This window comes from Mus caroli, unplaced genomic scaffold (assembly GCF_978045245.1).
Source record: "Mus caroli unplaced genomic scaffold, Mus_caroli_1 scaffold_12, whole genome shotgun sequence".
Lineage (NCBI taxonomy): Eukaryota > Metazoa > Chordata > Mammalia > Rodentia > Muridae > Mus > Mus caroli.
Window position 1 is genome coordinate 6,845,752 of NW_028227267.1, and position 27,034 is coordinate 6,872,785.

General features: G+C 43.1%; 1 protein-coding gene across 14 annotated transcripts in view; it reads left to right on the forward strand.

The window, feature by feature from the left end:
* Cadps (calcium dependent secretion activator) overlaps positions 1-27,034 on the forward strand; it is a 454,319-nt gene that overhangs the window by 233,160 nt on the left and 194,125 nt on the right. For all 14 annotated transcript variants that reach the window (XM_021182627.3, XM_029468976.2, XM_085828366.1 and 11 more), the window contains exon 6: positions 818-939. In XM_021182627.3, coding sequence (XP_021038286.1) covers positions 818-939 — 122 coding nt within the window. The remainder of the gene's footprint in view (positions 1-817; positions 940-27,034) is intronic.

The window sequence follows — 27,034 nt, forward strand, 5'->3', positions numbered from 1 at the left end:
AAAAAATGCTTATTTAAAAAAAGAGAAAGGAGGGGGAAGGAGGAAGATGGGAAGGAAAGGAGGGGGTGGGAGGGGGCGGGAGGGGGAAGGAGGATGAGTGTGTATCTCAGGTGAGATGTTTACTTAGCAGCAAGGCTCCACACAATTCACAACGCTGCAGAGTGAGGGAATGAGCTGCATTGTTCCCTCTCAACAGCAATCTGCTACATTGTAAGCAACTACATCCCTAGAAGGTCTTGAGTCATTGACAAAGTCTGACTGACTGAAGCCATTCTTGGCTGCTGAAGAAGAAGAAGAAGAAGAAGAAGAAGAAGAAGAAGAAGAAGAAGAAGAAGAAGAAGAAGAAGAAGAAGAAGAAGAAGGCGGCTAAGCTAGAGAGGAAGAGGGAGAGAGAGGAAGAGAGGAGAGAAGAGAGGAGAGAGGAGAGGGGAAAAGGGGAGTGAGGAGTAAGAGAGCGAGAAGGGGCCAAACATCCCCTTTTATGGTATGCTGCTATCTTTACTGTTGCTAGGTAACTGGGGAGGAGTTTAGCCTGAAGGTCAGAAGCTTGGGACATCGTCTATGTGACTGCTAGCCATGCTTCTCTTGTGGGGACTGAGGGAGATGGTAACGTAGACAGGAGCCAGAGTTCCAGGAGACATGAGAGAACTCCTTCCGTCCCATGTAGGTAAATTATCACCACCAGGTCCCGGGGTTCAGCATCTCAGCTCGACTGGAGACCAGCCTGTCTATGCATAGCCCAATGCCCACAGAGAAATAATTTCTGATCCTGTCCCTGGCATCGGGATTCAGTCCATCTTATGTGATTCTGTTTCAGGTGGTGATCATGGAAGTCCAAGGCCTTAAGTCCTTGGCTCCAAATCGAATTGTATACTGCACAATGGAGGTGGAGGGTGGAGAGAAACTACAGACAGATCAAGCAGAGGCTTCTAAACCAACGTGAGTAGATGGTTTATATTACAGAGGTTGTCAACATTGCTTTTGTTTGTGCTAACTCCAAAAGAAAGGTCTGTTTTCCCAGAAGAACCTAGGAGAACCAACCATACCAATGTTATCACACAAGGTAACTTGACTCCATTTTTTAAAAAACAGAATTCCATGTAGCCCAGGCTGGCGTCAAACTTGCTATGTAGCCAAGGATGACCTTGAGTTTATGACCCTCCCCCATACCTTCACTTCCCAAGTGCAGGTATCTCAGAAATATGCCAAAACAACTGGTTTATGGAGTACAGGGAGTCAAACTCAGAACTTCATACATATGAAATAGGCAGTCTACCAACTTGGTTACGTCTGCAGTCTCAACACCAGTTTTATTTGGCAGCTATGACAAGAATCCAAGTTCCTTCAAAGCTATAATGGGGAGTTGAGTCAACAGTCCCATTTCTGAAGCCTTTAGCCACATGTCACTGCGGGGTGTGTGTGTGTGTGTGTGTGTGTGTGTGTGTGTGTGAGCATCCATGCAAGATCTTGTACTGCTGTAACCTTACAGCACTCCCAGTTTAGTGAGGACATCAGGGAAGTAGTCACAAGTGTGTATTCATAAATACAGTATGCCTGTATTTTCTACATCTTTAGATTCAACCAACAGTGGGTTGAAACTTTTTGACAAAACAAAAAAGGAATATTGGCCAAGTGTTGCCTTTAATTCCTCAACTTGCAGGCAGATCTCTGCCAGTTCAAAGTCAGTCTGGTCTACATAGCAAGCATAGCAAGTTGTAGGAGAGGCAGCTTACATAGAGAAAGCATGTCTCAATAAAACAAAAAACAAAACCAAACAAACAAAAAGAATATTGTGTGGACACAGATTGTATATAGAGTTGTCATTAGTCTCTAAACATGACAGTGCAACTCTTTCTAGAGTGACCCGTCCAGCAGGTTCAGTTATTCGAGGGTCTCGAGGGGACCTTCTCCTAAGAACCAAATGGGGGGTAGAGAGAGACGGACACCAAGTGTGAGGAACGAACGACATGGAACCATTCTGAATAGCATCAAGGTGTCACTGTATTAGCAAGGCTCAAGGCTTAAATGCACAAGCAAAAAGGGGAAGTACTCAGCAGGAGGGATGGGGCAGCGGAAATTTTTCTTTTGGCAACTACACAGGGAAGCAGGAACTTGGTGGTATCAGGGTACATCTTGAGGTCAGGACATCCAGCGCTGACTTAGGGCTGGAACAATCTGTGGTTGTTCTCGGAGCGGTGCGTCGGTGGCCCGCTTTTGACCCCCTTTTCTTCTCGGGGGGAGAGGCCCAATTCAGAGATCAGGACAATAGTGTTGTCTTAATAGCTCCCAACACTAGAGTAGGTACCTTTGATCTACACATGGTTCTGAGTCTATAAAGGATGCCCATAGGTTATTTTTAGGTACTCTGTGATTTGATATAAGGACTGGAGCATTAGTAGGTATCCATGAAGGGTAGAGGAGGTCAGAACCAATGTCCCATGGGTACTTGGAGACAAATACAGCTATAAATAGAGGGAATGGTGACTTGAGATGAGAGACCAGGAGACATACACCAGCTTCTACATGGCCTTCCTTGGCATACAGGAGACATATGCTCTAATATTATGAAGCACCCATGGGAGTGAAGAGCTTGTGAATGGTGCTGTGGTTAGCAATGGCCCCGTGGCAAAGAAGAACACAAAGATGTGTTGGAAGGCATCTTCAGGCTTCCTTAGAAGGGCCCACGGTGGGGCAGTCCATTGCTGGAGCAATGGCTGACAGCAGTGAAGAATTATCTGTTTTGGAGACTAGACTTCCCAAGCCTCACAGAACAGTGAGAGATCTGCTCCCTTTCCCCAGCACCACTGCCCTCATCCTTTCTTTCTCAGTCTCCGTGATGCCTGCATAGTAGAATGAGCATCTTCATCTTCGTGGCTGGCATTAGTTCATAAGAATCATCAGAAGGTAACCCTCCCCAACTCCTTCTTAGAGCATTAGGAGCTGTTTGGCAGAACATGAATAACTCACCATGGTGTTCAAATAAAATAGCTCAAAGGAAGCATTGAATGTTGCTTGGGCTGAAGAAGGGCTGAGGGTATTGTGTACCTTCAAGTGGTTCTTTGTATAAATAGGCAAAGCCTCAGATGCCTGTAAGTGTGTGTGTCTGTGTGTGTAGCTGGATGTTAATGAGCATACAAGAGGGAATGGAGGCCAATGTGACTTGGTGCATGCTGTCCCACGCCCCACATCCCCAACCCCCCTCCCCACTCCCACTCTTCTTTTAAATCCTTGTTCCACAATGAAGATACTACAGTTCCTTCCTTTTTACTGCCACTGATAAGTTTCCTCAAGTGGCCTGATCTTTGTCAATACCATTGTGTTGTTTTGTTTACAGGAGCTTTTTCAACATGGTGTGTTACATGGCAGGGGTTGGGGGAACTGAGTGACTAGGGACATTGCAATGCTTCTGCCAAACTTTTTAAAGGAGTGACTCCTTATGGGGCTACAAGAGAGGGAGGGAAGAAAGCTCTGCTTTTTCTCATCTGCTGTTACAAGGTAACTCACGTCACTTTACTAGGTGAGAGAATATGAATGACGAATAGATTTTTATGACCTTGGGAATATCAAGTATAAAATGCTTATGTTAGTGTTAGAGTATGCCTGAAATAACCTATCTGTTCACATCTGTAGAGGTTATGGCATCCACGCACATAAACTCATGTCAAAATGTTGTGCTTTTGTGGCCAAGGATGCTCTTTGAGTCTCCTTTCATCAGAGAATATGACGAAACCATCACAGACAGAATCCTGAATTGTTTAATACACACAGAACACAGGCATCATAATCAAGCTCAAGTCTAACAAACTTCTAGGAGTTACCTAGTGTGGTGTGTTGAGGATTCCAAGATAAATATATATCCAGAAGGAAGAGGGTGTCATGAACAGCTTGCAATGTCTGCCATGAGAAAGGAAGGGGTGTGATGCTCTGAGTTAGCCACACCTGCAGTGCTGTAGACATAAGCAGAGTCTAAGATCTCTCAACACACAAGTTTCCTCCTTTCTCTTCCTTTATTCCTGTGATCCATCTCCCTTTCATCCTCCCCTTTCCTCCTAAATGCACAGAGCTCCTCTTTACCTTTCCCTCATCACAGTTCAGGACTGACAGGTTTGCTCTGCTTCTGTCTGCTTTTACCTGGAAAAATAAATGACCTTGTTTGTGCAGCTCTGTATTCTCCCTGCCTCTTTCATTTGGACTTACTGGGAGTCTTCATCATTTCCTTCCTTTTTTATTTCCTGTTCTCCTCTTCCCTTTCATTTCTCCTTGCAATTTTCCCACTGCTGATCTCTGTGTCATTTCTGGCATTTGACCTTGGTAATCCTAAATGGTATCTCCTGTTAGCTAGTAACCCTACTGAGGGTTACTAGCTAACTTACTAGCTAACTGAGGGTTAACCCTACTGAGGGTTACTAGCTAACCCTACTGAGGGTTACTAGCTAACTTACTTAGCCGATTCCTGCTGGAGCCTTTCCATCTTGTTTTGTTACATACAGCTGTTGCCCATGTCTCATTTACACATTCCCAAACCAAAATCCTAATCAAGCCTGTCTTGTTACCATAGAGTCTACCTTTGCAGCTACTAAACATTACCAGTGCATCTTGCCCATCATGTGTCTGCAAGGTGTTTGTCTTTTGTGTTTTCTTTAACCAAGTATAGTTACACATTCAGGAAGATATGGCATAACTCAGTTTTCCCAACAAGGTATTCTCTGTATAGTTTACACAGGAAGAACAGAGACAGGGACTGTAATAGCATAGTTAAGTATGTCTGGGAAACTGGAGACGTTACATCTCTTGGTGAACCACTCCCTATACACACACAGTTAAGAGTTCTGAAAAGCTCAGCAGCACGTAAATCTGTGTGATTTTTTTAAAGTTAAATTATGCGTCCAACTTACTTGAACTGATACCTTTGAACAGTCATTGGAAACCCTGGTCTGCATCACTCAGCCATAGTAATCAAGAATCTGCCCTCTCTCCTACTTCTTTTTATCAACTGTATCTCCTCCTGTGCACCCAGAGCACCTTTCACATCTCAGCAAGGCCATATTGGATCAGTTTCATAACCTAAGTATGCCGTGTCCATGAGTTAAGTGTATTTCATGACATATGGCTAAGAATGTGGTGAGGCGACCTTTTCCACTCAGAGCTGACTTGTGGCCCCTGCTCACTCTTCCTTTCACCCCTCTGCTTGCTGCACAGGGATTATTTTCCAGCATCCCATGCATCTACTCAGCTCTGCTTTCCTCCTCTCCTAGGGTTTTCAGGTTGTGAGTCAGCAATATATGCTCAAAACCTGCCGTGAGCTAGACTTACTAGAAATCGTATCTTCTACTTACAGGTTGTTTTTGCTTCCAGTAGGAAAACATGGATGAGAAAGCAGAAGGAGCTGAAATCCTGTATAAGCAGAGTCCTCTTAGGACAGCATAGGGAGAGGGCAGGTCTTTGTGGTTTCAGGGGCCTAGATGTAATTGTTCATCTCCTTTGGGATAGAGCTGTTAGGGCCATCATTTGCCAGGTGTTCTTACCTCTGGAGTAACAAGAGACCTTTAGGTATTACCAAAGCATGGCGTTGACTGACATCAAAGCAAATGGGAGCAAATACTCCTTCTCCACTTCTCGCCTGCCCATTTCTGTGGCCAGAACAAGGAGGTAATTTTAATTAGGTGCTAGAAGGCCTTTGGCAGCTCCTCAAGCCTGAGGCTCAGAGCCCTCTACAGCAGACAAGAGCAGTTGGCACTGACTCTGCTCAGTGTTCCTACAATTACTCTTCCTCATGGCCACTGATGCTTGTTGTCACTTTGCCAGCAGGGGAAATGACTTTCCCTTTTTAGAGAAATATGTTAATATTTCAGGGCTGAATTAATTTAAAGAAAATGCATTGGGTGCATAAAAACACAGATGGCACCTAGACAGGATAAAAGGTGATCCTGCTGACAGGAACGAATGTGGAGATACAGAAATAGAGGATGGGAAGCTGGCTTCAAACCTCTCTAACCTGGGGGAAAAAAAACAAAAAAACATGACATTTCTCTGAGTAGATAAAATTGTTCAAAATCACTCTTTCTGTGGGAATTTTGCACAGTGTAAGTTTCTGCTCTAAAATAGCATGAATGACTTGAGAAGGTTAAATACTGGAGCATTTAAATAACGTGTTCACAGAACATTTGAATAATAAGCTAGTGTTTCTCTTGCTTACCTGAAACCACACTCCTCTGAATAAAACCCAAGATTCCACTTGCCAAGTTTAGTTCACCAGAGCAAGCCAAGGAGTGCAGATTCCATTGTTGCTCTACGATCAGACTCTTTTCTGCTATTTCCAAGAGACTGGGAAGGTAATGTGCCTTGTCTGAGAAAGCTTGCCATGGCGCTAGTCTCTTTTCAATGCCACCTTGTCTGCTGAGACAGTATTTTAAAACAAGAGAAAGAGCAGTGGCTTTCTATACCATTTTTCTTCTGTGAACAATATTCTGTGTTCCAAAACCACAACACAAAGAGTCAGGCTCTCATGACCAGGTTATGCAAAGATGGGGAGTTCTACTGAGCCAGGCCCATAGTCAGCCTACTACAAAGACAGGGAGTTCTGCTGCTGAGTCACGCCCACAATGAGCCTGCTACAAAGATGGGAGCTCTGCTGAGTCACACCACTTACTCTCTCCTGTTGTTTGCCTCAGGAGTCATTTCTCCACATAGTATTTCTCTTCATTTTGACCAAATATTTTGAGACTGGAGCCTTGGAATGGCTTGAGTATCTTTCCTGCTTGGCTCAACTGAAGCAGAGAGTGTCCACGGACCATTTCCTTCTTTCCAGCTAGCACTGGCATCATGATGGTGAAGCACATAGGCCCAGCTTTGGGACTTTGTGCAGAGGTCCTGCACAAGGGCATCAGTGGTGAATATGAGAGCAGTGTATAAGACAATAGCAGATTTTAATCTGTGCCCCTAACAGGACGAACCAGCTACTGAAGTACAGTGGTGAGAGCTCAGGTCACTTAGGTCCCAGATGATGCCCTTTAAATTGCAGAATGCTTGAATGACAGAATGTTTACTATCCAAAGAATGAGGAAGGAAAAGTCAGAGTCACAGAAAAAGCATTCCAGGAAAAGGAAAGAACGAGTGCAAAGGAAATAGTGAGCAGGAAAATGATGTCACCAGATATTAGCCAGTAAGCATCCTAAGGAAAGCCCAAAACCACAGCATGGCCAGACATGGTGTGGCCTTCTGAGCCATGAGAGAAGGGTTTATTCCAAGGAGAAATAAGTTTTCTCTGGAGAAAGCTTAGGGAGATTTTAGGCCACAGAGCAGATGATTGGATTGCCATCTTAAAACCCAGAACTTATTTTAAAAAAAATCAGAGTAAACTTAGAATCTCATCTATGTTGGTTTGCAAAAACACAGTAAGCACACACTGCTGGAGGCATTGGTGTTAAAATGGGAAATCCTGATGCTGCCAGCGTTGTTAGGATCAGAGCTTGTATCCTAGTAGTCCTGCAAGCTGTGCTCAGCCACCTGTCCTTAGCAGAGCAATCAAATAGTGAAAAGCAGAAAGAAAAATTATTCAGTGTGGTCACATGGGGAAGAGGGCCAAAGAAATGCAGTGACCCCTATGTCCAGTTTTGCATTCCTGACCTGATGGTCAGAGTTATGTGTAACTAAACATTTCTGGTCATTTTCTGTGTTCCAGTCTCTGCAAGATAGTCCGACATGTCAGAATCGTGTGAACTGTCTCCTTGAATGTTAAAAAAAAAAAAAAAAGTAAACTCCAATTACATGATGTCTTAGTCAGGGTTTCTATTCCTGCACAAACATCATGACCAAGAAACAAGTTGGGGAGAAAAGGGTTTATTTGGCTTTAACTTCCATACTGCTGTTCATCACCAAAGGAGGACAAGACTGGAACTCAAGCAGGAGCTGATGCAGAAGCCATGGAGGAATGTTCTTTACTGGCTTGCTCAGCCTGCTGTCTTCTAGAACCAAGACTACCAGCCCAGAGATGGTCTCACCCACAAGGGGCCTTTCCCCCTTGATCACTGATTGAGAAAATGCCTTACAGTTGTATCTCATGGAGGCATTTCCTCAACTGAAGCTCCTTTCTCTGTGATAACTCCAGCTGTGTCAAGTTGACACAAAACTAGCCAGTACACATGAATACTTTAATCATGAGTAGAAGGAGAACTAAGGACATGCTTTGTAAACTATTGTTATTTAATAATCAGAACAGCATAGAAAGGTATGTTGTGAAGTCACTACTGTAATATTGAGATTCAGGCCAGATACTCTAACCCAGTGGTTCCCAACCTTCCAAATGCTGCAACCTTTTAGTACAGTCCCTCGTGTTGTGGTGATCCCAAACCATAAAATTATTTTTCTTGCTACTTCATAGCTGTAATTTTGGTACAGCTATAAATTGTAATGTGAATACGGTACTTTTCACTATCATGTTACCTTGTCTTCCTAACAAGCAGGGAAGGAAGACTTTTAAATAGAATTGGGCATTTGGGAAGACTAAAAAAGGATCATTTTCTTTCCATAAATTCAGCTGTTGTGTGGGGTAAACTATTGCTGGTATTTAAAAAGCAATGATCCCGCCAGACATGGTGGTGCACGCCTTTAATACCAGCACTCGGGAGGCAGAGGCAGGTGGATTTCTGAGTTCGAGGCCAATCTGGTCTACAAAGTGAATTTCAGGACAGCCAGGGCTATACAGAGAAACCCTGTCTCGAAAATTAATAAATAAATAAATAAATAAATAAAAGCAGTGATCCCGCTGTCACTCACACAGCACAGGTGTCCAGCTCAGTGCATCCAGCAGGTATAACTCAGCACAAGAGCACCAGTACCATTCCAGTCTCCAAAGATGGGCCAGAGAGCTGAAAGTGACTCAGAAAGCCCTGGGAAAGCTCTAAATACGATGACGCCCACCTTCATGGAACCAATTACAGTCACAAATGCTCTACCATGGATTTAACATTCCTGTCAGGTACAAAGTTAGTAGGTGGCATATGATCAACAGGGAAACCTATCCCTACGTCCTACCTTCACCATTCATCAGCTGGGTAACCTTAAGCAAGTAGACGTTCCTCTCTTTTCTCCAATTTCTCCATACTAAATAGGAGTGCAACCTGCCTGTGGGACTGTTGAAAACTGTCAGACTGTGGAAGGTGGAAGCATCAGCACTTTGCAGCCTCTCAGAGGGTAGTGCTGATAACAGCCAAAATTCCACTACGGTCGCACTTAGCTCCATTGGCAGAGTGCATGCTGCAGCAATCTGAGTTCATCCCCCAACATCCATGTAAAAAGTGGGCACACATCACGAAATGTGATCTCAGAGTGAGAAGGTAGTTAAAGCAGATCCCCAGAGCTCTAGGCTAATTGGCAAGGGTCAGGTCCCACTGAGAAAGCCTGTCTCAATAAATCAACGTGGAGGCTCTCAACCACACCTGAAATTGATTTCTGACCTCCACACTCATGCAATCCCAAACACACACACACACACACACACACACACACACATGAACACACACGAACACACATTCCTGAGCACATGTGTGCACACACAAGAATCTAGTACTTTCTCATTAAATAGGAAGAAACCTTAGAACCTTAAGCTCAGAACCTTACTCAATTTGCCAGCCACCCTTTGGAAATCAAAGAGCTTATTCTGCCAAAGGGAAAATGAGCACAGGGCTTTTGGAGCAGTGGAGGGGACTCTAAAGGTGGGTTGATCTCACGGCACAAGAGTTGCTTCTCAAAGGCAAGAGGAATCCACAGTGCAACATCTCCTTGTTTCTTACAGTCATACCTCCCATCCTGAGTCTTACTCAGAGTCCTACAACCCCATGAGTAGGACTACTGTCTACTCAGCTATCTTCCTTCTGATCAGAGACAGTGTTTGAGAGAGGTTAGAATGCAGCAGAGCTAGTTAAGTCTATACATCCTAAGCTGCTGCTTTGATTTGTTTTCCCTGTGCTGTGATCTAGAACTCACCTCACTGCACGATTGCTGACAGAGTGGGGCCTCCGAGGAAAACATAACATGATGTCTGATGCCAATGCTCTAAATGCTTTGAGACTCTTGGGCCTTTTGTGCTTCAACCCTTAAGTCTTTCAGAATCTCTTGGTTCTCTAGGGAGGCCTGAAAGGCTCTCATTCCATTTCCTTACATACACCTCAGAGCACTTGGCCCTAGTAGTATGTCCTAAAGAACAGCATGTTAGGCACATATTAGGAGATAAACCTTCAGCTCTGGCATGAGAACAATGTTTGGAGAGAGACACCCACTTGGTTCAGATCCCACCTTTGCTGCTAACACTGTTGAATGGTGAGTTGTTGAATCCCTCTGGACTCAGTTCCTTCCCTTGCAAAACAAGACTAATGACACTAACACTAGCTGTTTAGGGTTTAAATGTAATGTGATCTCCCAGTCTTTTATCTTAGTGTGAACTCCCAGTCTAATCTTCTGGTGTGATCTCCCAGTCTGGTATCTTGATGTAATCTCCCAGGCTGATATCCTCGTGTGATCTCCCAGTCAGGTATCATGATGTGACCTCCAGTCTGATATCTCGGTGTGAACTCCCAGGTTGATCTCCTGGTGTAATCTCTTAATCTGATCTCCCAGTCTGATCTTCCAGCCTGACCTTTCAGCCCCACCCTGCCAGGGCCACCACCTTGCCTTCCTCTCTATTGTGCCTACTCACACATCCTGTTTCTAAGTAGAGAACATCACTACATTATATTCTGTTAGTCAAACTTAGCACAATGTGGGCCCCTGGAAAATGTCTTTCTTTCCTACTTTCCTGTTTAACAATATCCCAAGGCAAAACAATCTCAGCCATCCTGATCTCTAAAAGTGGAAGCCTCTGGAAGATCTGGCATACACACCTGTGGTCATCTCTGATCAGGATGGACTCATGCTATGAGCCTATTCTATGCTGACTCCACCAGGGAAGGTGAATCAAGAATGAATTAGACTGTGAGAGAGGAGTACACATTGACTTCATCAGTCTCCCCTTTGTCCATTCAGATGGTCTTTCATTCAAGGATCCACTGCATCTGAGTGTCTGCTCTCATACAATATACCATTTCCTAAGAGTGACACAGAAAATGAAGGAACAAAGGCAAAGTTCCTGCCATTAGGATACACACAACCAATCTTGTGGGGCGTATAATAGAGACAGTAACCTGAGTAGAGACATACCAGGCTGTGACTTTGACCTCCTTGTGCAGTCAAATCAAGTATATGACTGTGGCTTTTGCCTTACCTTTGGAAGATGATTTTTTCAAGGTCATCTCTGATGTAGGACATGCTCTGTGGCCATGTAATTATACAGAAAACCATTACAACAATTGACAGAAAAAAATGTATAAAAGGAAGACATATCATTCTGATTAATGTTAATATAAATTTTCATGTTCAGATACAGGTGAGCAGTCAAATGCATATTGGAGTCAAAATATTTATTTCATGTGTTCTATGTCTCTCTCTCCCTCTCTCTCTCTCTCTCTCTCTCTCTCTATATATATATATATATATATATATATATATATATATATATATCAAAAGTTTAATACTTGTAATGACTTATGAAACAATTTCTGTGATACCAAACTAATAAGTAAGTAAAAGAATACACTAATTTAGTTTCTTTAGGGAGAATATCCTATCCATGTTCAGCAAAAACATCTTAATCAAATTTAAATATCACCAGATGGAAGAGCAAAGATTAGATGTTATCCCAGCTCTACTCGTGGTACACCTATTTGACATGCTTACGTTCTTCTATCTCATTCACAGGAGAAGGCTCACTCCCATCCATTCCTGTGCAGAAAGAAGAAAAACTTAACTATTTCCCACTGACACAATGATCAGAAATTTCCAAAACTAGACAAAACTGTGTCACTTCTCCATCAAGCCCAAGTCAAAGTAAACATGTTTTTTTTTTTTTTCTGTCTCCCATGGAGACACCATGGAAAATATTCATCTTGCCATACTAGCAAATGTTTTATTTCTATACCATGATAGTAAAACTTTGCATTTCAGAGCATGAGGAAATGGCTCATCTGATCAAGTTCTTGTTGCAAAACCACGAGACCTAGTTTATTTCCCAGTATTCACTCAAAAACGCAAGCACTGTAGAGGATGCGTGTGCTCCTGAGGCCTGGGAGAAAAGGATCCCTGAGGCTCACTGGCCAGCCATTCTAGCCAATCAGCAAGTTCCAAGTTCAATAAGACGTCATCTATAAATAAACAAATTAATAGACTGGAATGGAGATAGATTAGGAAAACCTAGGCTTTATGTCTGGCCTCCATATGTACATGCATACCAGCATACACATGTACACACATCTGTAGAAGGAAGGAAAAGTGCACATCAGAACTGATAAAAAAAAAAAAGAAAGAAACAACAAAACTCTTGCACTTTGACTATTCTAATGATTAAAGTGAAATACTTAACTTACTGATAACTCCATTTTATTCTTATATCCTTAGAAATTTGAGGACACTAATTCTCATCTTTAGCCATACATCTGTTTTAAACCCTTGGCCATTTAGCCAAACTATGGTGTGTGTTGGGGTGGAGGTAAAGGCTATTCTTTCACAGAGATTTGCCAAGGTGGAGAGAAGCTATCTGAATGTAAGCAGATGGAATGTTTTCCAAAGATGTGACTGTTGAAGTCAGAGTAACACAAGAAGAGGACAGCCATAAGCAGAGAATGGTGGAAAGAGAAAAAAAAAATCACACAATCAGCAAACAGGCACTAAGAGGAGCTTAAGGGGCAGAAGAGAAGCCAGCTTGCCAAAAGGCAGTGAAGGAACACTGGGAAATGTAAATGGGAAATATGAAGCAGTAAGAATGGCTCAAACCAGACTCAGAGTCAGGGCTCACAGCAAGAAGTTCAGGCTTTAGTCCAAAAATATCCATCCTGGGACTCACCTACTTACAATTTCATTCCAGCATATGAGAGGGGTAGTAGCCATAGTGACAGAGGAATGAAGGGAACACTGGGGCACAGGGACAGCTCTGACCTCAGTTTGCCACCCTTGCAAGCATAGCATCAAGCACTGGACAGTCAACACTGAATAGCACCTGGCTCTTCAAGTAAGCATCTATAGCCACAGTTGTCACCAATCTTCTTCACACACCCTTTGCCTACTTGTAAGTTGCAATGCTGTCCTTTTGGTAGATGACCTTGAGTGAGCTAAAGTCAGTTCAGAGCCTTGTGAGAGGTCGTGGGGATACAGTGGGCTCTCCAGCAGTCTTTCTTCCTATCCCATCAAAGAGTGCACCAAATGTGGTCTTTCTCCATATTAGCAGAGATGCCATTTCCAGCATGCTACATGCTGACATTATGTAATCCTGACACCAAATTCAAAGAAAGCAGACACATTCTCTCCCCCTGTCTGGCTTTCCTTCCCATTGGCTTTAAGGCAGATTGTGCTGTACCTGAAGTGCTCCCTGCTGCTGATACAGGCATTAATGAAAAAAGATTCTGAGAAACAACCTGCAGCGAATAAAGCCCCACCCAAAGAGACGCTCTCTGCACGTAATGTCACAGCTGCTGGGTCTGACATTTAATTACACACAAACAAACTGAGCTGGACCCACAGTTCTAGCAGCTGCAATTGTGAAGAGTCTGAAGCAGGAAAAAGGTGCATTTTATACAAACACTTGAAATAATGTGTATTTGTTGAGTACCCCGTGTAGGCAGTCTGTGTGCTCTTCACATTATCCTATTTTTAAAAAATATAATTTGATGTTATGTTTTTTTGACCAAAATATTAATATTTTGGTTGCACAGAGTAGGGAAAATATAAAGAGAATTGAGCATCACTCATCATCTCCATACCCAGAGAGCATCACTGTAATGATTCGATGATGTTTTCCAGTTTGCTTGGCTGTGTCTATGGCTGTGGCATGTACTTTTACATGTGTACAAACTGATACACTTACACAAATGTGACATGTACCTATACATGTACACACACACACATACACACAAAGTAAGTAAATAAATAAATAAGTACAATAAAAATTAAAATAGGGTCTTGGTTTTTCTTAGTCATTGACACAGTCTATGGCTGTGTCCATGTTTTATTCACCTGCAGATGCAGCCAACTTATTGATAATGATGTAATGGAATCCTTTAACATGGATGTAAAGTCAGTTACGATAGTGACTTTGCATAAACTCATAAAGATAGTATTACGACTCCATTACTAGTTGTTTCTTACATATTGAGAACTAAAGCTATTAACTAACCCTGGCTTCCCCTGAACTTCTCTAGGCTGAGTTCTGAGAGTCCCACATCTTAGGACAAACTGGGAATATTTGGTCACTTGATTTAAATGGACACATCCAGTCAACCTCCATTATTTTTACATCCTGAAGGGGAAGGCAGTGAGTGTCTGACAAGCATTTTCTGAAATTGGTTTTGGGGAGACCCCTGTCCCTTCAGCATCTACCCATCAGGAATCCGTCCTTGTGTCTGGCAACCTCAGAGGATTCACTGCAGCTTTCAAGTTTGAGTCTGAATTAAGATGCAGTTCAGCGGTTTGTGTACAAACAGCAAGCAAATCGCTGTGCTCAAATGAAGGTCATCGCCTGACCTCACTGAACAATCTCAATTCGCTCCATTTGTCTGGTTACCGAAGAGAACTGCCTGATTAGAATTATTGTATTAACAGCAGAGTGAAGCTTCATGGAGCTAAGCACAGGGAGTGCGTATTTGGACACGAAGGGAAAGCAATTAATGCCTTGGTTATATTTGTGCAGGATCTCAGGTAGAAACAGGAGGAAAAGCTGGCTGTGGATTAAAGTCTATGAGCAGCAATGCACAGGAGATGAACAGGAAATTCTAGATAATCTCCAGGTTACTCTCAATTACTATTCACAGTCTAAATCCTTTATAAAATAGGGCAGTCAGGGCCAGAAGACAGCTCAGCAGATAAAGACACTCACCGCCAAGCCTGATGACCTGAGTTCAAGCCCCAGGACCCACATGGAGTGAACTGAGTCCCAGGACTCAGTCGTTCCTTTACCTACACACATGCAATGTGACATGTACACACACTCATGCACTTACACAAATGTGACATGTACTTATACATGTAAACACACACACATACAAAGTAAGTAAATAAATAAGTAAGTACAATAAAAATTAAAATAGGGTCTTGGTTTTTCTTAGTCAATTGACCAGGAAACGAAATTTAGATCACACCTGTTGTGTCAGGTAAAGTAGGTTTGCCAAACAAGTCCTAGTACTTAGACTAATTCAATTGAGTTTAAGAAAGATCACCTACCAACTTCATCACCCACCACTTCAATGCTTCTCACACTCACATGCATTTGTAGGCAGAGAAAAATGTGTGTCATGTGCATAAATCTATGTATTGAGTATATATATGTATATGTATAATTTTTTACTTTTTGCTTTTTATTATGTTTTCTTTTAATATACTAAGAAGACCATCTGGCCTATAAAAGAAATATTTTGACACTTAATAAATAGCTTTTGGACCCTCTAAATAGAAGGGTGCTGACGAAGTACAGGATGACTGGTGGGGTGGCAGCCACACATGCACTCCCAGAATGGGGAGGAGGAGACAGGGGATCCCGAGGAAGCTGGATAGGCAGACTATCCGCTGGATAGACAGACTATCTGCTGGATAGGCAGACTATCTGCTGGATAGGCAGACTATCAGATGGATAGGCAGACTATCTGATGGATAGGCAGACTGGCTGAGTCCGTGGGAGCTTTGGGCTCAGTATGTAAGATGGCAAGCACGTGAGGAAGGTGGCAACCTCTGGCCTTTATGCACAGTGCACATCTGTGGGTATGTACAACTACACTCCACACACATGTGCATGCATACATATACACTCAGGAACATATATGTGCACACCTGTGTGTATGTACAACTACACCCCTCACACATGTGCACACATACACTCAGGAACATACATGCAAACACTCAAAAACATGCAACAACACAGGAGATAGTTAGTCAGACTTGACTCTAAACCCCATGAGTTGTGACTACACGTTGTCAAGGTCCAATGCCGAGGAGAAAGCATGGTCAAGCAAGAGAAAGGAGCAAACGCTCAGGCCCAGTCATGTTCACGGAGGGTGACTGTATCGCTTCTGAGAGCAAGTAGGAAGTGAAAGAAGGTACAAGCCATGCCACTCAAGCCTATGTGCCAGGGACGGGGCTGGAACTTGGTTTTCTTCCCAGTGCTATGAAGAATATCTCATGGAGACCAACTGCGGTATGCTTTGCAGACCACGGTTGGGGGAGAAGCTGAGCACTGAGCGGCTTTTCAGTATTCAAATTCAGAGTTCGGTGATAGTCTCCAGTATGCTTTTAGAAAACAAACACATAGGGTATGTTCTGAGACAGGAGACTGCACAGAGGAGACCACACATATAAGCTTCAAACACATCGCCAAGCAAGAGCAGCCAGATGCAACACCACCTGCTGGGTGCTTTTACAAACCCTCGAGAGCATGCAAGTAAGTCCATGGGGACAATAGTTGTGTGCTTGCTTGAAATGACAAGTAGGGTTTGCCTTCAGACAGTTGCAAGAGACATTTGAGGGTGGGGGTGAGATCATGTTCCAATACTGGAGCAGAAAAAAATCTGCACAGTACTATAAACATACCAAACAGCATGGCTTCATAGACCTAGGATTGAAGGATTTATGGTATTAACTATACCCCAGTAAAAGGCTATTTTAAAATTCTTGAAGGGAGAGTCCTGCATGGATTGTGGCCCTAAAAGAGGAGACAAAGGGCAGGAGAGCTCACTAGAATCATCTGAGCAAGCCATGGATCGTGGTCCAGAGGGGAAGGACTGCAGAGAGCAGATGTGGCTCAGAGAATGACACAAAGGGCTTGGCAACTGAGTGTGAGCTGTATGCGTGCAGTGGAAAAGAGTGAGCCGTCAAATAACAGGGAAACCAGGATTGGCATCCTGGGGCAGCGGTTGAGCCAGCAGCTTGTTGTACAGCCAGGGCCTAAGTTATAGTCATGTGACTCCACGGCTGACAAACCAAGGACAGCAGCAAGAATAGTGCTAATAATCACACATTAGATTTACATACTAAAACAAAAGGGAGAGAGAGAGGGAGAGAAAGAGAAAGAGAGAGAGAGAGAAAGAGAGAGAGAGAAAGAGAGAGAGAGTTGAACATTTAAGCTTAAGCCTTATGCATTTTTTTGTAGCTGGATGACAATTGTGATGGCTCACAGGTGCCATCACATTTAATCTGCATGCATAATACCTGTGCTATGACCCTGAGACAGGGGCTGCAGCTACAGAGATACATTAGACCTAAACTCCTCTGCATTCATTCGTATCCGGGAGGAATGCACACTCTGCAGTGTTTGAGATCTTCAGTGATTGAGATCTAATTACCCACTATGCTCACGGACTGATGTCTCCTGACCTGAGAGATTGTCTAACAAGTCCGTGGGTCAGGCAAACACTCAGTAAATCCTGTATCAACTTACACATGCTGTCTGTCCTGAGAGCTTTGCTCTACTCGTTGGTTTCTATGTTTACAGCAACAATAGAGTTAATGTTTTACAGCCCCAACTTTGAAACGTCAGTTTGGTAAACAGACTATAAAGTGGGTCTCATTTGCTTTCTAACAAATAAAGCAGAGCAGCTTGCCCATGGGGATTTAAATCATGATTTACATTTAAGTTTATTTTTATAGACAGACCATAAGCACAGTTTGCAAAGCTGGATAAAGCTAAAGCACTAGAAAATTGAAAGGAGAGATGAGAGATTTATTTTTCCCCTTAAAAGTATGCTCAGTTGTAATTTGAAACCTAACTGTTTAAATTATACAGAATAATTGGATTAGGGAGAAGTTTGCTTAATTTGTCAGAATTGAAATATGACAGGCAGTATTGAAACCAGGATGTTCATACACATATGCACACACATAACGACACACACACACACACACTGCACAGAAAGGAAAATGGAAATGATTCAGAGGAATTAAGAACTCAATATTACATAAGAATTAATCCTCAGATATACATATTAATGATGAGATTTCATAGAAAAATCTATTCCAAATACAACTTTGAGCAGGATTAGGAGAGATCGGCTTGGAAGAATCCTCCCTTTGCAAATGCAACCGATCTTTAACATTCACCACAGACAAATGTACTGGCTACATTTGCCCCAAATCATCATCCCTTCACCTCTAAGGACCACTGCTTCGGGTTGTTAAGTACTTTATAGTTTTCTTTACCTTTTTTGGTGGTGATGGTGAAAGAGGTGGTGGTGTGTGTTCTTATTCATGTGTGTGTGTGTGTGTGTGTGTGTGTGTTGTAGTGTTCTAGGATTGAATTATATATCTAGAGCCTAAGTTTTATCTTGGTCCCTTTTTTTTAACCTTTCATTTTAAGGCAAGATCCAGCCCATTCTGAAGTTTGTAATCCTCCTTCCTCAGCCTCCTTGATGCTGGAATTATCAGCTTGGTCCATCTTGTTGTCACTCATAAGTTAGATATTACAGGCCTAGCCAATGGCAAATGAAGTAACCATAAAGTAATTTCAGCAGAAACAATGTTAGCAAACACTGAAGCTGTTCCCCTCTCAGACCTCCAGAAAAACCTACCCTCTTTGTAAACAGGCAAACAATAACTCTCTTTTAGGAGCTCATCACACACACTGAGACTCTCTGAAGAATTTCAATAGAGAAGAGAGCCTCTCTGGGACCTATGCTGCCCAAAGTCCCTTCTAAGAGTACACTCTGACAAGCACAGTACTTAACTATACTCCAAATGTCTGTGTTTACACTCATTCTCTTGGGTGATTGTTTTGTAGAGTATTGCATGACTTTCTTCTTTGTAGGTCTTCATAGGACAGCTCATACAGTGATGTGGATGAGCAAAACACAGGCAGGAATCATGGGATATGGAACTCATGACAAAAGATAGGAAACTTTTCTTCCGCAGTAGGCTTTCCTTCAGTTATGTGAATGGAATCGCAGATGCAAGGGTGTCTTCCTGATAGGAAGACCAAAGCCAAGACTTTTATTTGCGTGGACATGAGCATTTTATTACAGCCTTGGGAACATCAAATGATCATTATCAAAGTACTTAACAAGTCATAGAGTTTGGGGCGGGGTGGGGTGGAGGGTTCTGGTTTTGGTGTTGTTTGACATAAGGTCTTGTACAGCCCAGACTGGCCCTGAACTTTCCGTATAGCCCAAGATGACCTTATTGACCCTGAGTCACCTCCCCAGTACTGAAATTCCAAGAATGTAGCACCGTATCCCATTTGTACAGTATGAAGATCAAAGGGCTTTGTGCATGCTAGGCACGTACTGTACTTACTTACTGAACCAGTCCTGAGCCACAATTTTTTTTTTTAAAGTAGTAGCTTGATCAATTTCAGAGAAGTATCTCTGATGTATATATAGCATGACTTCATAAGAAAGTGAACTCAGATGACAAGGAAAGCTCTTAGGATACATGAATATTCATGGGGGAGGGGACACTGTGCATCCTCCCTAAATCTAAAACAGTTGCCATTTCATTCCAAGGAAAACTGGAGAGTTCTCTGTGTGAGGGAAGGATGTATACAGCAGGAAGGTATCCAGTGAACACAGTGCTTGCAAATGGTCCTGCACTGAGCTAGGAAGTCCTTACAACTGTATAGTGGGCCAGAAGGACATTCCCAAAGATTCATCTACCTCCTGCCTCTGAAGTCCAGGTCTATACAGGAAACATTAGTTCCAAAGAGCTGTTAAGAGGAGGAATAGAAGAAAAAAGTCATCTCTATAAATATATACTGCATCTAGGAGGGAAAAACAGAACCTTGGAAATGAAACTCAGAGAAGATACTTCATCAAATGTGTTTAGAGGAGAATACATGCTACCTAGGGACAGAAAGCCCCTTCATGGCAGGATTATGACCCGGCCCCACTGGCTTCCTGTTTCTGTAGGACTATGACCCAGCTCCTGTGGTCACCTTTTTCTAGAGTGAAAACCAGACTGGCTTGTCCTATGTCAGGTCTTGTCCCTGGATTAGACATGTACAGTCAGGATGACAAACTCACATCTCACACTCTGATGACTGGAGGCCAGCCCACACCAGTGTATCTGAACATAGGAGCAGGGTACAGAGAAGGAATTGCCCTGGTCCACAGGCTGCATAACCTCTATACACAGCAATCACCAACAGAAAGTGGCATTGGTTTTCTTTTTGCTATAATCAACAGCATGAAGAAGAAAAGGTTGGGTCACGGTTCAAGGGTACAACACATTACTGTGGAAAGGTCATGGTAGCCAGAGCCTCAGGTGGCCAGTCACATCCAGTGAGGAGGCATGGAGAGATGGACATTGCTTCTCAGCTCCCTCCCCATTCCTCTCCCTCCCTCCCTCCTATCCAGTCTGGCACTCCAGCCTATAGGAAGGTGCCACCACACAGAGGGGAGTAGCCTCTGCCTCAGTTAACCTAATCTAGAAAATCCAAAGATCCTCCATAGACATTTTCAGAGATTTGTTTCCACTATGACTCTGAATCCCACAGAGTTGACAGTAAAGGTGGACTACAAAGTTACCACAATCCACACGTCCTTGGAGAACAGAAAAGAAATAAGAGCAGATTGAGAGAAGACAAGCTTGCACATTAGAATCCGAAGATCTCAACAAAGCAGGAAGCAAGTGCATCTGAAAAGAGGAGAGCAGCCGAGTCTCCACAGCCCTCTTCCCGAGGCTGAAGATGCTTGGGATGGGTTTTAAAGAAATCTTACCAGACCTGTCTTAAATAGTCGCATGGAAATCTATGCTAGCGAGGCAAGAGTCATTACTACCCCCATCCTAAGACAGATGGATGCTCTGATGCGATTTTCCAACATCTGGAGCTGGGATGAGTGTGCAAGTACAGAGGGGGAGGTCTGGGAGCAAGGCAGGCTGCAGAGATGCAGGGCCAGACATGCTATCCTAGCAAGCTTGGCAGAGACCAGCAGCTCCTAGTTGTGTCCGGAGCTCTGTGGGGAGGTTGGAAGAGGTGACCAGGGTTTCTCAGCCTCTCTAGGACTCACAATTTTGGGAGCAGTTAATTCTTGATTGCAAGGAGGTTAGCATCACCTTCATAGTTTAATAAGTTCCAAAATGCTCTTGAAGATAAGAAAGGAAAGACAAAACACAAATGAATCCAGAACATAGACTAAGTGGATGCCAATAAAATGTACACCCCAGTGGTGACAACCCGAATGTGTCAGCAGACACACTAAATGTCCCCAGAGAGAATGAAGGACAAAGTCATCCTCCCTGGAAAGCCAGACTTAGCCAATAATTTGTGTTCTCTACTATTTCAAGGCACTGTATGTTTCTGGTGAAACAGGAGCTCAGAAAATGGCTGTATAAGAAGTTAGAGTGTGTATTCCTTGTCACCAGATCTGGATGCCTGAGGGGTGACTCAGAAAACCATCACTTTAGTACTGATGCCCTTTTAATCTTCAAAAATAGCAGCAACAGCAATATTTTAAGGGGAGAATTATGATATGCACGTGCGAGGTGTGTGTGTGTGTGTGTGCGTGTGCTCGAGTGCATGTGTGCAGAGTTGGCTCAGTGATTAACAACTCTGGATATTTCTCTGGACAACACAGGTCTAATTCTAGGCATTTTCATAACAGTTCACAACATCCCAGGGGGTCCAATGTCCTTTTCTGACTCCCCTGGTGCACATGCATCATACGTACAGTCATGCAAACACCTGTACACATGAAATAAAAAATAAAATCTCAAAAAAATATAATTTTTTTAAAGATGGCAAGTGAGGTACAGCCAAGAGCAAGGGGCCTAGTGAGGCACGACCAATTCTCAGCTTCTATTATCTTAGGGGGCCAAATGAATACAAAATCATTCTGGTGTAGGCCGATTCCTGTGGACATCCAGGAGTAGATGCTGATTAAAGTGCTTCAATCCAAAAAGTAGGGTGTTGGGCCTCAGATCTCATTAACCGTGAAGGAGTTATCAGCCACCTATAAGGAAAAATAAAGTTGCTTCTCGGTGCCTTGTGCACCCCATCTAACTGCCCAGGTGCTGGAGAATCAGGTCTGGGGTGGCCTTAGTGTCTGTCTCTGTGGGTTCAAAGACATGGGCCTGGGACAGAGCCATGCCATGCAGATGCGTCCTCAGAAACAACTTCACAACACACCCATGTGTGGGGCTTTTCTTCAGAGAAGGACATGTGCTTTCTATATTCTGTTTAGCTCTAAATAAACAGATCAAGAGTCACATGAAATTTAGGTACAATTCCCCTGTATTAGTCAATTAACTCACTGGATTCAAATAGTAGCTAAGAATGTAGAAGTCTTGCTGTGTCCTTACAGATTTCTAAAGGGCTGAATTTTTCTTAGCCAAAATGCCACTGCAGTAAATGGAAATACACTTGGCAGTGTGGAATTCAAATGCACCAGAGCTGAACTGTAGACTGTCTGCAAGTGGACCAAGGACAGAACTGGAGAAGCATTTACAGACCAGGACTGCCATCTAGTGACGAATTCCTGTCACAACTCACTGGTTTCCATTTCTTGCTTTGTTTTTGTTTTTGTTTGGTTTTTCTGCATTTCACAAACTTTCTATATGTCTTACACTCTCTTACAGAGATGAAATCCTTCATAAGTCACAGCACTTATGCATCCTTGGTTATGGTTTAAGTAGTGAAAAATCATATAAGAAGGAGACAGAATCCATTAAAAACTAATAATAATAAGCAGTACTCAGTGACTGGTCCTTTAGAAGATACTTCAATGCATTTTAAAATTCAAGCAATACCCATTATCTATTTTTTAAATTCTAGCTAAAGTAAGAGCTCCTGTCAGCATCGTGCTGTGGAAAATAATTCGACCTGCCTATGAATATGGGCTCGGTTTTCTTTTAGCAGGACTTAGGGGAGCTGAGGGGAAATGGTAGTCTGGTACCCTAGTAATAGTGCTCAGATCATCAAGCTGTCTGTAACATTCCCGGTCCTGAGCATTCCACATTAGAAGAAATACAACCAATATGTGTAGTTGAAAGTGCAGGGTGTTCAAAAAGTCAGTCATTTTACTCTGTCTGCCTTTCATGTCCCAAGTCTTCTGAGATACGAGGAGGGCCTACTGGGCAAAGCCACACTCCCTGGAGATACGGACCATGTGACAGGCAAAGGCAGCACCAGGGACCCAATTATAGGCAAGTGAGAAATAACCGCATCACACAGATAACTGCCAAAGTGAGATGAATAAGGTCTGGAATTTTCCAGTAAGATGCAGTGGGTGGGGGAGTTGGACTTACGTGAAAGTGGAGAACTATCACCAATGAGGAGCAGAATTTGGCATCCAGAGATGATAAATAAACCATTTAGGCCAAAAAGGGAGAGTTTGGGGAAGCACCTCCATGCTTTGAGATTAGTGTTTTGGAAGGACTTCGTGGCATCTACAACCCTGCTTCCTGTGGTCAGTTGTTTGCCGCAACAACCTCTTGATACTCCTCTCTCCACCCTCCATCCTTCCACTTAGATAACAGGAATAGGCAGCTCCCAGAATGCACCACTGAGAGTTCACTTCTCGGGGGCATCTCAGATTTCCCTACCTCTGTGGATTTGCCTAGAGCTTTCATTCATCCATACTGCATTAAAAGAATCTGCCATTCCATGGATAGAGATTAAGTGAACAGAATAAAGCCACTGGGCGTGTTCATTCATCTAGTCCATAGTTGGTGCTTTACAGACTCAGTGGCAGATTAGAGGAGGGACAGACTTACTCGGCGTTACAGAAACAGAAATGAGGATAGAACTGGAGCTTCCTTGTTCTCAGCCAAGTATGCCCGACAGTCCATTGCATGCATCCTGAAAGAGACAAAGGGAGGCAGAGTCTCACTCCTGGTCTGGAATTTCTGCAGTGGATGAGGTATTCCAGCCAAGCCCACAGCTGAGAGATCAATCCAAAAGCAGATGGCGGCAGCCAGCTCTAACTGGAGCTCCAGAGCTGTGTGTTTCAAAGCAAGGTGCATTTGCTAAATGCCAGGTCAACCCCCAATAAGTAGGTGGAGCTGCATTAACACAGGCTTGTGCTTCAACCCCACTGAAGCCTTTGTCTGACTTCTTTGAACCTTGTTTTCCGGTTCTATAATGTGGATATAGTATTAATTTCTGCTCCATAAGTTTGTCAGGACAGCTAAACAATATAGTGAAGTATTTAAGATGGTTCCTACTGTGCTGACCACTGAATAAGTACGATAATATTATAATCATGGTCTTCGTTGTTGTTTACGTGCATGGCCTTGACCAAGTTATTTAGACTCCAAATCTCAATGTCTCCGTGACAGGAGTAAACACTCCACTTTCCAACACTGGTTTAATAAGATCTCATTAGTAAGCACTAACACACATGCTGCCCCATGGATGGTCTTAAGGAGCCTCGAAATGATGGAAACCTTTCACCCCTGATTGACATCTTGTCCTGCCAAAAGGAGGGTCCGGATTTGTCTGGCTAAGGGGTTTTCTTTCCAGTGGGGTTAAATAAAGCATCATGATAGGAAAAATCTCAGTTCCCTAGAGAGTTAAAAGAGGCCACTGGCCCCAACGAATAATAAATGCTCTTATTACATAGGAAACAAATGCAGCATTCTGACTAGGTAGCATAGGGTTTCTGCCACTGAACACACCAAAGAAACAAAGCCAAGAGAATGATCCGTATCCACCAACTCAAACCAGGGGGTACATCCTTCAGCTGCCTCTTACTACAGTGATGTGCTCATGGGGTCTTTCTGCAAAGCCCTTCAAAGAGAGAGAACCAGAGAGAAGGACAGAAAACACAGATAGTGACTTGGAAAAGTGTCAACTATGAATAGGGAAACAAAAACATCAATAAGGTGCACATTGAAATGCTTTTATGGCTCTTATAAATTGCAGTTAGACCTAGGAAATACTAAAACCAAAAATCACATAGGAACAACAGACCTCGCTAATTCTGCTGTATTCATCTGTGTTCTATTATTGTTAAAAAATAAGTGTCTGGTTTCAAATGAATCAGAAAGAGGTGGAACCTGCAAGGCTCTCAGCCCTGAAGGCAGCACAGCAGAGCACATCATGAGGCAGCACTAAACAAACATGCTAGCTCCGGTCTCCTTCCCTCTTCTTAAAAAGACATTAATAAGCCAGCCAGGATGACAGAAGCCTGCGGCAGAGCTGCACATTTGAGGCCTCCTGGCCTACGCAGGGAGACCTGTCTCAAGCAAACAAATAAAAAGCTGCCACTAATGTCACAATAGGAGCCCACCTCATGATCTCATCAAATCCCAACCATCTCCCAAACCCCACCTCCAAGTACGTTTAAGGTCTATTTGGGAATTACAGTTCCAGCACATGAACCTTGGGGAGGTGCATTCAAACCATGACAGGTCCTCTCTTTGATGGTAGACAGAGGAGTGGCAGGTATCAGGGAAAGCACTGGCTTGGAAAGCATCACAGGAAAGATACATTATTTCTTTGTCTTTACATGAATTCCATGAAAGACTAGGCTCCACTGTGATATTGTTAGACCTTTATACAATGTGCTTCCACAGCACTCAGCCTTTCATTTCCTTGCCCTCCTCCCCAGGCCCCTCTAGGAGGCTGCTTCTCTTCTGTACATGTTTTTCACATTTTAGATTCTGTAAATGAGAGAAAACATGTTCTATTTGTCTGAGTCTGGTTTATTTTTCTTAACATTGTGATCTTCAATTGCATACATCTTCCAGCAAATAACAGAATTTCAGTATGTGTGTGTGTGTGTGTGTGTGTGTGTGTGTGTGTGTGTAAGCCACTATGATAGTCATCATTTGGGATCTAGTCATTTCACTTATGATGCGTTATCCCATCCATTTTCCTGAAAGTGATGCAATTTTGTCCATCTTGATGACTGGGTCAAATGTCATTGTGTCTGTGTATTTCATTTCTTTGTTCATTGATGTCTGGGTACACAGACAGGATCCATGCCCTGGCTATTGCCATGATGAACATGGGTGTGTAGGTGGTAGTGTGGTGCGCTGACTTTGCTTTGCTCTTATAGATCCAGGAGCAGTCCTGCTGGATCTGGCTCACTCTGGATCTGGTTAGAGGTTTAAGGATCCTCCATGCTGATTTCCATATTGGCCTCCTACTCTGCCTTTCCATCAACAGGAGACAGGTCTAGCGCTGGACATTCCGGAGTGCTGATAGGACTCTGATTCATCCAGAAGTACCTTCCTCTCTCACCAGCTTATCAACTGACACATTCTGAAACATTCACGCTATTTGTGACTTGAAAAGATGTAGGCTTTTCTTTAATAAGTTGCTTCTGATAAATGCTCTACTGGGTGGAATTTTCCAGGAGCCATTAGGCTCTTCGGAATTCAAGTTCACCCTTTATTCAGCCCTGTCATTAAGAAATGAACGAAAATGCGAGATTTAACTTAAACAGCACATACCTGCATGCAGAAATACAGATCTTACATAAACTATAGAGCCGATGGCATGGTGTACCAGCAGACTTTCTGAAGAGTCAAGGTTGAAAATGCTTCAGTTTTGTAGATCAACCTTTGCTTGTCATAAGCACTGAGCTCTATTGTGGCAGTGTGACAGTATGTGCAACAGGATATAAGTGAACAGGCATGGGCATAGTACAGAAAACTTGTAACTAACAAAAACAGGCAATAAAACGGATTTTTGCCCAAACCCTTGGTTTGCTAGTTCTCAGGCTAAGCTGACCTCAGTCATACATTTCAAATATATTAGAGCCCTGCACATCAGTGTGGGACATCACCTGATGTAAGCCAGGGCCCTTCCTCTGTAAACTCTGAAGTAATTGCATTAGTGTGTTGGTTTGTTAGGTACCAATAAATGAGGTGAGCAAATACTAGAGGAATAAAAATCACACTTTCCAAGTAGTTTTTGCTCTATGATGAGCCTACAGGAACCTGGAAGAGACAATGCTGAATTAAGAATTTCTAAGAAATGTTCAGGGGGTGGAGATGGCCTGGAGATGGAAGGGCCACACAAGCCTGGTGA